The following is a 12,364-nucleotide window of genomic DNA, read 5'->3' on the forward strand; positions in this document are numbered from 1 at the left end:
TGCATTGTTCATATATGCTTATTTATTTTCCACACATTGAGAATAAAGTTACTATTGTCACAACATTGCATACCGGTACATGATGGAGTTGGTGTTGCATTTACCAATGTTATGTCTTAAAACTGTTTTTGGCTCTAAAACAAGGAAAAGTATTTCTAACAGACACATTATAGAGAAGAAAGAAAAAAAAGATGAACCTTTTTAGTTTCTTCCTTAGAACATCGTTTCTTACAAATCCTATTTGTTGGGAGTAAAACGGACTTCTTTTGTTTTAAATTACTAATACAGGTGCAAATCAAAGGAGTAAGAGTGTACTACCCTCTCCCCAAACTACACAATCTAGTGCTTAACATGAATATAATGAATTTATTTCCTTTTAGTTGGGGTGTGTGTGTGTGTAATATTTTGGTGCTGGTTGTTTCTGTGTAAGATTGCTTAATAAGCATGTTAGGGTATTTGTGAATACTAGTTGTACCAATGAAACAAATATACAGAACTGCATGCCAGTTGTTTTCTCATGTTGTTTATTGATAAGAGTTTATAGTGTGCAAGAATATAATACCACAAGGTATAAATCTTGCACCTACAAATGACAGAGTTCGACAAATCCGCTAGCCCGACGCCCGTGGCTAGTGGTTTTTAAGTTCGGGCTAGTGAGAAACGCAAAACCACTAGCCCCTGCGGGCTAGTGGTTTCCCCCCTCCTCTCGTCATCGCTCAATCGTGGGGTTTTTTTCTTTTTTTTCTTTTTCTCTCGGCTGAAATTTCGTTTAATAAATTTGATTGTGACGTTTGTCATCGAATAATATCAACAACGCAATCAGTATATAATAATAATCCACTTGAGCTAGGTCTGCAAACTGCAGTAACATGCTATCTCTACATCGGCCGTTACAGCATGCATTGTTTACCTTTCTCTTTCAAGTTTCTGGCACAGGAAATAAAGTCTAAGAACATGCGTGCGTTGATTGGTTAGACACGTCACGTGGTAGTTAATCTCACGTATATGTTTTAGGCTAAGAACTTGGAAATCGCCAATCGCGACGACAGATTAATCTCAATCAAGTAAACCCCAGCCATGCTTTGAATTTCAGTGTTTGTTTTATTTACCTATTGTTTTCTAATTTAACACTTCGCTAACGTGGTTATCGGCAATCGGGAAAACAATTTACTTTAATGGTAACCGCATATGCAATGACTCGGCTTGGCCTATTACGCGTAGCGGTTTGGATAATACGTCATTTGAAATGAGTGCAATAGATAACGTGAAAACAACTGGTATGTAGTTCTATATTTATTACATATCACCTTAAAGTCTGTACATTATGATTAACAAAGGTTTAATTAGATCATACAACTTACTTTGTCTGGAAAGTTATAGTCTGTCCCATATTTCTATAAAAAAAATTTTTTTTAAATAATTTGTTTGGTTTGACACAAGTAGAAAAGTAAAAGTGTTTTGGAAATAACAAAAATACAACACTATTTTTGTGTGCAATTTACAAATCAATCGGTTCAGAAATAAATAACTGTAGTATGAAAAAAGGTGTTCCCTGTGGGATGAACTATCGTTGAATTTTTTTAAATGGCAGAACGTGAACTACACATGTAAGATTTTGTATTACATATAAAATATTTTATTTTATTTGTCAGAATGGTCTTTATTACTATGTAAGATTAAATGAGTTCGTAATAATACATGCTACCGTATTCACAAAAATGTTCGCGAATAAAATTATCACAAAACTCGCGAACACGTTGACAGCACCATGAATGTAATTAAATGCGAAGTTATTTCCAATTTGGTATAATTTTCCTGGATACAAAAGACAAGCAGTCAGAGGTACCTGTTAAATTTAAACCGAGTTTCGTATGTACTTTGTCTTTACCACCAAATTATCTACAAGGTCACAAGGTTCTGTAAACCTGCATAGTCACGTGGATTTTATTGAAGTGACACACCGTTGGGTGTAAGTCTGTTGTTACGTAATCACAGTATTGTTTGTTTCTTTGTAACCTTGAATGGAAGTTTGTGGGTACCATCAATAATTGAAAGTTATTTCTTCTGATATTTGCGTTTTTCAATTTTCTGTATCACATGTGCGTGTTCCATCAATAACATGTTATCAGACATACATACAACATTGGCATCTCGCTGATAAGCATGATAACATGTCCAAGTGTGTGCTTGAAATTGTCATTGAAAAGAGTTTGGCAAATGAAATATGGGCAATTTTGATTTTATTATCGGGGGATACAGTCGCGAAAATAATTCCTCGCAAAAATGTAAAATGAAAGCCCGATCGTGAATTGTTATAGCTGCGAAAATACGGTATTTTGTAATCTGTTATCCATTTCAAGTGTAATACTGCCATAAAATCGAAATCTCTTCGATATGTATTTGTTTTCAGTATGTCACCTCTAGTGTTTTTGAAAGTTGTAAGAAAACACGGTTACAATTATTAAATTATGTTTTTTGTATGCTAGTTTTCTGGTAGAATGAATAAAATGAAATTCATATAGTTGAACTTGGTCTAATGGCCACCTCAATATAATGGCCACCCTGAAGTCCCCCCAACATGTTTCTTTCTTTATTTGACCTCTATAGAATGGCCATCTGTCCAAAGCGGCCAGCGGCCACTATTTGTCAGCAAAAATAAGTTCAGGACCTGCTTTAGCGGCCAAAATATTATTTTAAAAAATAAATCAAATTTGTCCCACCACAAATGACTACAGCGATTTAGTTCCCAGTAAATCCCTTTGTTTTCTGCAATGCCGCCATTGTGGTGTCACGTGACTGGAATGTTTGATTATTTGATTGACTCGACAAAAAAACAAAACTTATTGTGATGTTATCATATGATGTTATTGTTGTAAACAAATATACGTTTACTAATACTAAGCATTATTTTAATCCCTTTGTTAATTTGGTAAATGTCAACAGCTGTTTGGTTCCGGCGGTTGCATAATTTGCATTCGATAGTTCAGCTCGAATCGTTACTCGATAACAAGGCGATTTCCCATTGGCTGTAGCCTATGAAAGCAGAATGTATTACGGTATCTGATTGTTGCGGTATTATCAAAGGCAATTATAACCAAGGTGCTTGAGTAGTCCCCACCGTCAGTCATCATGATTGTTGTTCACAAGCAGTTTGCACCAAGCGGCAAACATTAATGAATTTAGTTAAGCCGGTATCGTGGTATGCTTGGGTAAATCGCGACCTTTGTTTACCAAAATTATTTTGTTTGCAGGTCGCGACGTAACCCCAATGCAAGTACTATACCAATGGATTAGCGGGAACATAAAACTAATAATGAGTTAAACATGTCATCTGAGTAATAAATCCAAATTAAACAAATGTAAATTTCAGTTTTGTGTTATTTATTTATGAACCAACTGTCAAACAAAATGCCACCGAAAAATTGTAGAGTAGAAGTTATCAGGAAGTCGGAGAAAGATTGTTTAAGTGCTAGAAAGTATTGGGGTATTGGAATTAACAAAGGAAATCAAACTGTTACAACAGTTAATAATGAGATTTTATAGTGAAATATGTTAGGGTCTCGATTGAATATTTTGGGACCTCTATATAAAGACCACCTGTCCTTAACAGCCACTTTCTTTTGGTCCCTGGAGTGGTTGTTATATACAAGTTCGACTACATGTGTTTAAGCAGATCATTTGTATATTATCTTTCTTTACTGCTCGTTCTGATGTAACTAAAATGGAAACGGATTATTAGTTGCAAGCAGTTGTTACAACTGAATTTGCAAAAGAAAATGGATATTTTCTATTGGGTGTGGGGGTGTGAATGTTAGGGAGGAGATACCCACATCTGTGGAAGTTATTATTTGTTATCTAGATTACCTACTTGTGGAGATTATTCTTGCTAGAAAAACTTTTAATTTGTGGCTGAAACTATTTGTTTGATCAACATACTAATAGGTGCTCGATGTTCTAGAAAACCTTGTGATCAATATAAAGTCAATTGTTGTGGCCACTATTGCCCATAGTGATAAACTAAAATGTGATTGTATGGGTTTTCCCCTCCATCATATATAAAACCTAGGTATTGTTTAAATTCTTATATACTAATAAAATGAAACCCCTTTAAACCAGACCTCAGTAAACCAGAATTCCCTAAAAAATCCAGACATTTTTCATGATCCCTTTTTAAATATCAGTACAGAACAGAACCTCTCTAAACCAGATACCCCATAAAACCAGACTTTTTACTTGGTTCTGTGGATGTCGCTTTTAGAGTGGTTTTACTGTAATAGTAATTTTAACGTGCAAGTTGGTTGACAATAGAAATGTTTGACTATTCTGACAATTATCAGTGCATTCATAAACTGTAAAAAGAGAAAAACCCCAACAGAATAGCTATTTATTATGCAATAAAATACAACTTAGTACCATATATAAAGTAATTACAACCAGTTTTAACTGTTGGTTTAAAGATCACAATTCTTTTAAAGCAGAAACATGGATGAACTAAGTGCTTTAGCTTTAGTCCTTTTAACTGTTATTTGAAGAGAAGAAAAATACAACGAGAAAAGTACCATTAAGCTATTAGTATTGTAACAATTACATTATTAACATTGTGAAAATATATGCATTGTACATCTGTTAAAGGTTAGTGAAATATAATTCTTAATTAATAAGCCATTTTTTCGAAATGGGAAAATGAGAATGAAAAAAAAAAAAAAAAAACCTCACGTTAACGTGCCCATAAACCAACAGATAAAACTGGCAGTTGCCTGAAGACAAATAATAAAACCCTATCATATCTACATGCTATTATTTTGCTTAAATTAAAATGCATTTCAGTAAAACATATGCAATTAATATATACCTCTTCATCTGACCAAAACCAACCAGCAGGGAACATTTTGTTCAGTATTGTGTTGCAGTTTGTTACGCAGGTTTCAGAGATGACTACATAATTCTAAAATGTTAAATGCTATTTGCTAATCAAATTACATATAGAAAGCAATTGTCGCTCATTTTGAAATTCAGGACCCGTTGCAGTATTGGATAAAATGATGCCAAGTATGACAAAATAACTTTTTAAAAATATGTACAGCTATGGTACCTGTATACTAAAATCTCCAAAATAAAATAATTGAAATTGGTGTAATGATAAAGGTTGTAAGATATTGGTACACTGTTAATTTTAGTGTGACTGGAGATAAATATATATATACATATAAATTTGTGTTAGCCAGATGTATGTAAGATGGCTAGTCTAAAGTTAAATAATTCAAATTGGTATACAGAAAAAATGTACATTAGTATCATGTTGTTAATTTCAGCTTGAAAAAAGAAATTTCTGTCAAGTCAGATGTAAGTAGTAAATAAGATGGCTAGTTTAAGATTGGCAACTACACTATATAACTGCATGAATGCATCCATTCTCCGTGTTAGTTGTTGTAGCTTTTATCACGGAACATATGAATTATGTATTTCAATGTCATAGCAATGTCATGGCAGTTATTCTGGTGGCAGCATGCATATATATGTGGAACAATATTATTGTTTGATATGTAATATATGTACATAGAACCTTATTGAATCAAGAGTATTTTCATATTTATTGGTTTGTATATTTGAAAATCAAAAACATATAAATATTGTTAATGAATAAGTTATCAACAATCTGCCTCAAATATTTACAGTAGTCCTCTGTAAGCATTTGCAACAAATTGTTAGCATGTTTGGAAATAAAATGTTTCTGATTACATTTGTTGTTCGTTTCATTTAATCAGTGGTTGTAAACAGTTGTTTGTTGTTTATATAAAACATTTATATATTTGTTTGTACAATATACATGTTTTAAAAAAAACAAAGAAAAAAGCAACCAGTGTTTCTGCGGTTGTCTCCCATTTGTTACACACCTGCATATTCTCAGTTCTTACAGTCGGCTTGGGGACTAATTAAGCAAACCCCTATAACAGTGGAACAGTTTAGTCCAATTCAACTGTTCAATCCAATTCAACTTTATTCCATCAAACCAATCACAATGGTACATAATGCATGTATGCATTTCTAAATTGATGTGCATACTGTAAATCGGGGGAAATAATGCGTGTTTTAAACTAAAAAATCCAAGCGTATTGTTTTACTTCATAAACGGTCTTAATTGTTAATAACTGAAGCCGTGAGCAATATTATTCCAATTTACAGTACATCAGCTACACGTACAGATTCTCTATCATCACATAGTAAATAGATAATTTGTAATAAATAAATGTGAATATATGTTCTGTTCTTGTGTCTTGTTAAAAGCAAGGCGAGTCCATTATTGCATACTAGGTAGAAGGTACAGGATTTGCAGTTCACTCGACCATGACCTGTTGTTATAAGGTGCGTTAGAAATGGGATGTGTAACAAATGGGAGGATACCATTTCTGCCATTCCCTAAATATATTATTTGGGTATAACACCTTATCATTACTGTATGATTAATGTAGGCTTTAAATGATTATAAAACCAAAACAAAACCTAAACAAATTACAAATAATATTAATAACAATTATAATAAAATAAAATAAAAATAATAATAAAAACCAAAACCAACACATTATATGGAGGTACCATACCACATATATAGACGTATTGCATAAATATTGTTGGTCGTTCGTTAATGGATCAGTTCACAAAATATAGACTGACAAATTTGTTAAAAAGTGATAATAAAGTTTGGGTTTTTTATTAAAAAATTAGCATTTCCATAATTCTCACCAATGCAAGGGTTCTGCTTAAAAAAATAAATAATTGATGACTATTGCAAGTGGTGGTCGGCAGCATGATTGAAGCAGAAAAAAAAAGGAGTAAAAGTCACGACTATATAATGCTGACTTAGTATTATAAATGGTAGTCGCTAGCACGATTGGCAGCATCAGTAATGGACAGACTCATGTAATATGGTTATACCAAGCTTGAATATTATAACAGTGAGAACCAGTACTCTAATCAATGCTATGCTAAAAAAAAAATTAATGTTTAGCCCAAAAAGTGTGGATTAATTAATATAAGACACTGAATTTCAAATACAATATTACTGGAACCTCTGTGCATCGTATTAGTTAATAAAATGCTATGATTAAAGCTGTAAGACCCTGGTTTTCAAATGCAATTTTACAGGAACATCAATGCGACTTATTAGTTAATAAAATGATATATTTAATGTGGATTGATTGTGGAGATGACAGAACGAGCGAGGATCCTCTGTTCATGAAGGGTTTTCATTTCCCCAGTGTCGAGATCTGTTGCTGTGTGTTTCAGCTTATGCTCGCCTGGTCTGTCTAGACTTGATGCAACCGTAACTGTTGTGGTGTATCCTTTGGACTTATGTTTGGCCTAAAAAACAAAAACAAAGAGAAATCTCTTAAATTCAACAGCCATAACTGTAAAACAATTGCTAAATTGCTATGAAAGTCAAACTTCATCTCTAACAGAACATGATATAGCTATACACCAAATTTCAGCTCAATATCTTAAGGCATTGTGAAAAAAAACACCTGGAAAACTGTGCAGGACAGACGGATGGACAAAAGGAGGTAAAACATATAATCCTCTCTGATTGGACTGATAGGGGACTAAAAACCTGTCAAAATTACATTACTTAGAACGAAAGAAAGAAATGTTTTATTTAACGACGCACTCAACACATTTTATTTACGGTTATATGGCGTCAGACATGGTTAAGGACCACACAGATTTTGAGAGGAAACCCACTGTCGCCACTACATGGGCTACTCTTTTTGATTAGCAGCAAGGGATCTTTTATATGCACGATCCCTCAGACAGGATAGCACATACCACGGCCTTTGATGTACCAGTTGTGGGGCACTGGCTGGAGCGAGAAATAGCCCAGTGGACACAGACGGGGATTGATCCCAAACCGACCGCGCATCAAGCAAGCGCTTTACCACTGGGCTACGTTTCGCCCAACATTGCTTAGAATACCATTGTTATTCAGTCGAATTAGTTTTATTTTATCCTCAAACTATCAATGTTTTTACAAATGCATTTCCTTGTAACTTGTTATGAGCCTGCATTTTGTTAATTTATATAACAGATGTGATGTATGTAAACGAATATATTTGTTGCTGATGTATAAAAAGTAATCAATCAGTTGTGAATGTACATTTCAATCCAGCACTCCTCAAATTGACGCGCACTAAAATATAGTTTACAATGTCAAGACACATAATATAATATGGTTTATTTTAAAAAGCACAATCTTTATCTCAGTTAAAAAACAGTCAGGTTTTTATTTTGTTTTTTTTACAAACATGACAGATGTGTAACAGAGCCTATAGTTTCCTTTAACCAATTTTATTTTTAATTCCAGTTTTGCTACATAACATTACCATGCACACTGCATTGTTGTTAGTTATGTGTCTGACAGTACCTTTCTTTCACTGTGTGTTCGAGCAATAGTTGGTTTTGGACAGATGTTTGGTGTAACTCGGTCATTGCCACAGCTAACTTCTCTGGTTCTTGGAATATCTGCATATTAAAAAATTAAAAGGTTAACTATTAAAATTATACATATTAAAAGTATGCACATCCAACCCAAAGACAAATCTAAAGAGATTGCTAACAGCCCTTGATATGACATGAACATGCTTGTGTTATATTGCAGAGAATGTTTCCTAGGCAAACTATTAAAAACCCTTGCATTGTCCACTAATACAGTCTCGATTAGAAACATACTTATCTGCCCTTGATTTGCATATCCACTAAGTGGCACAAACATACACTAAATTACTTCTGTTGCGTTCAAGCTCCAGTCTACAAAAGGACGAGTGCCAAAAATATTTTCTAGTTCAATCATACTTATAATTTTAGTAGAATTATTATAAAATTCATTGCATTTTATTTGTGTACCATAACGTCACGACCCTGCTCACAGCTGATTTGATATTACATCACTAGAAGGAATGCATGCAGTGTTCCATAATTACGTGACGTCACATACTACCTATGACATAGTAACAAATGGCAAGGGATGTCTACCTTTTAAATGATGAAACCACTTAACCAATGAAAAGGGTGCATTACTGTTTAGGGAATGTGTGCTAGACAGTTTTTCTAGCACCTTTCTACCGGTTGGTTGAACTAAAAAACTAATTTTCATATCTTCTAAGTTCAAGGGACATAACTCTGTTAAAAATGGGTAAATTGCCATGAAAGTCAAACTCGTAGAACATAATAAAGCTACCTGTATGCACAAAATGTCAGTTTAATATTTTGAGACACTGTGAAAAACTATATGTGGGACAGATGGACAAACAGACAGACAGACAGAAGGACTGAGATAAAACCTATAGTCCTCGATAGGGACTAATAAATCTGTTATGAACATTGTAGGACCAATAATGTTTTAAAAAAGACATGCAGTTATTTTGATTGTTTCAAACACAAAATGTCCGTAATCAGTTACTATTCCTAGTGGGGCGGGTCATTGCTTAGTGGTAAAGCGCTCGCTTGATGCACAGTCGGTCTAGGATTGATCCCCATCGGTGGGCCCATTAGGTTATTTCTTGCCCCAGCCAGTGCACCACGACTGGTATATGAAAGACTGTTAAAATGACCATGTGTTTAACATCCAATAGCCCATGATGAATAAATCAATGTGCTCTAGTGGTGTCGTTAAAACAAAAAACATCTTCTTTTTTAACTATTCCTAGTAGTCTACATACTCCTTGATGTAACAGACTTCTCGGATCTGTTACTCATTCCTGGTTCCGAGGCCGGTCTTGGCACTGCCCATTGTTGTCTAGCACCATCTAGTTTCAAACCACTCTTTTCAATGTCATCATCATCTATGTAGTATTCTTGTAAGTCAAATTCATTCCTTTGAATCTGTGAAGTAATTTTGAAAGGAAATACACAAGAAATATTTGGAGCTTTCGTTTTGTATATTATTCTATTAACAGTCATGAATATTATTGGAAGTAATTATTGTCTTAACCAATTCAAAGTAGGTACATATCTGTCAACAGACTTAGCACTTGGAATCACAAATAAACCTGTCCAGTAAAACAAAATGTATATGCAGTGAAACTCCGCTGTTGAAACAATCGGGAATTATTAAACTTGGTCTTAATAATAGGGTGGTCTTAATATCGAATTACCAATATTTAGAACGATGATTGTTTTATAAATATTGATGGTGTATTTTTTTTTACGTCCCACCCTCCTTTGCAGTTGTCGTCAGCAATGTCTCTGATAAAATTAGTAAGTGATGACAGTGTATTGATACTTACAAGAAACTGCAAGAATATTCAAGTGTCAAGCCTAGCCTACTTTAGTTATTTGTGAGCTTGGGCCAGTTATTTTTCTTAATTATTACACAATAGAGATTAACAACTGTCTGAACAAATTACACAAATTACACCCTCCCGGCATTTTCTGGCATTCACTGCTAGCTCACATGAAAGACTGCAGCTAATCGTTGCATCTGTTGACAGTGTTTGTGAAAAATAAAATACTAGAATGGTATGACATTCACTTTTGTACAATCATGTTACTCTGTGTCACTGCTATTCTTCAACATTCCTGTGTGCAAGTTGTACAATAAAAAGACTGTGCGCAGTACATTCCAGAAATTACCATGACATGCTAATTTGTAGACTGATTGCTAGTATGAAAATAATACCTTTGTCTTCCCAAATAAATGAACATAAGATTATTTATTACTTATTTCAGCAAGACATGTAATTTACACCATTGTGAGGACAACTAGGCAAGATTTTACCATGTTATTTATTGTCTGTCGCTTGTGCCACATGACAGGTACATGCTGTGGTCATTTGTAGGGTCAAAATGTACTGAAAACCACAACTGGGTCTGACTTTACTGTCATAATCTATAATAGCGGGGTGGTTTTAATATTGGGAGTATTTTTACTATAAGATAATAAGGAAATATTTTGGTATTTAAAATACTGGTCTTTATAGCAGGGTAGTTTTAGAACCCGGGTGGTCGTTAGGTGGGGTTTCACTGTACACCTTTTGCAAGTGATGTTCCAATGATCCATTATAATCAAACATTTATCGGTTTGGCTTTTACGATGTGATGATCGATTATAAAAATTCATAATCGATTGTATGGGAAAATGACTACTGTAACTGTTCCTCTAGTTTTGATGATAACATTAATGTAAATATACAGTGGTTTGGGGTTTTTTTTATGTGTACATAAAGACACATTATATTAAATAGTTAATAAAGGTAAAATGAGCCATTTGCAGGGTGAACACGACAATAGGTACATGGTCCTTATAATTCAAAGTCAGTTGGTCAATGATCAATGATGAAATCCCAACCGATTCCCATCACTACCCTTTGGACCATATCTTTCTTAAAGATTTCAATAAGTACAGGTAATATCAGTAATAACAATCACGTTACAGTATTTGGAACATACCCTCTGCCGGGCTTTACGTTTTGCCTGTGATCTAGATAATTCCTCCATGACTTCTTTCAGTAAACTTCCATCACTCTCTCTCATCGCTGAAGAAAAAATGGATTTTATATCATAACAGAGATGAGATATTTTTAAAAATATACTGCAGCTTGTATAATAACAAAAAGATTGCAAATTAATAGCATTATCATAGTTGTATTATGTGCACTATAAAAATATACACTCTTTTTCTCTCTATATTTGTAAATGTTATTATACTGATCATTCATTTTTCTCTCTTTTAAAAAAAGACTTCACTAAATGCTACCTCTTATTATTTAAGGATTGTCTGTTATTTCTTTTGCGTTCATCGGGGTATGAACAAAAATAAATCATCCGCAAACTGTGTGAATGGGCGAAGCCATTCTCACAAAGTTTGCGGATGATTTGTTTTGTTCATACCCAGATGAACGTAAAAGAAATAACAGACAATACTTATAATTAAATTTGAATTGTACTTGCCAATAATAACACTAAAAGTTCATACTTTATTTTAAATTATTTTTGGTCCATGAACAGCAACGCTCAATAAGACAACATGCCCATATAAAATGACATCAACAGATATGACGTTCCCTTGAAAGTTTTGAAAGCACAGAGTATGAATAAATATTTCTGAATTGTTGTTACATTTGCCATTATACACAACTGTAACTTGTAATTTAAGATTATAAATACATATTTTAAAAGCAAGTCTTTTATTTTTTATGTAAAGCATTGGTATTTTTGTTCCATATTCCATATTGTTTTGTCAAAAAACTAAATTAGAATTATAGTATAAAATATTAACATATAACATAAGAAATTCATAATACATGTAGTAACATAATTAGGAAATGTACACAAATTAGTTATTTTATTTTTAAAATAATTTATTCATTTATAT

At 33.4% G+C, this 12,364-nt stretch overlaps 1 protein-coding gene across 4 annotated transcripts in view; it reads right to left on the bottom strand.

The window, feature by feature from the left end:
* Window positions 1-4,367: 4,367 nt before the first annotated feature.
* Window positions 4,368-12,364, bottom strand: part of LOC121379942 — a 61,219-nt gene continuing 53,222 nt past the window's right edge. For all 4 annotated transcript variants that reach the window (XM_041508634.1, XM_041508633.1, XM_041508635.1 and 1 more), the window contains 4 exons: window positions 11,440-11,525; window positions 9,711-9,873; window positions 8,417-8,514; window positions 4,368-7,359 (listed from right to left, as the gene is read on the bottom strand). In XM_041508634.1, coding sequence (XP_041364568.1) covers window positions 7,183-7,359; window positions 8,417-8,514; window positions 9,711-9,873; window positions 11,440-11,525 — 524 coding nt within the window. In that variant the 3' untranslated portion in view covers window positions 4,368-7,182. The remainder of the gene's footprint in view (window positions 7,360-8,416; window positions 8,515-9,710; window positions 9,874-11,439; window positions 11,526-12,364) is intronic.

Source organism: Gigantopelta aegis, chromosome 8, assembly GCF_016097555.1.
Source record: "Gigantopelta aegis isolate Gae_Host chromosome 8, Gae_host_genome, whole genome shotgun sequence".
Classification (NCBI taxonomy): domain Eukaryota; kingdom Metazoa; phylum Mollusca; class Gastropoda; order Neomphalida; family Peltospiridae; genus Gigantopelta; species Gigantopelta aegis.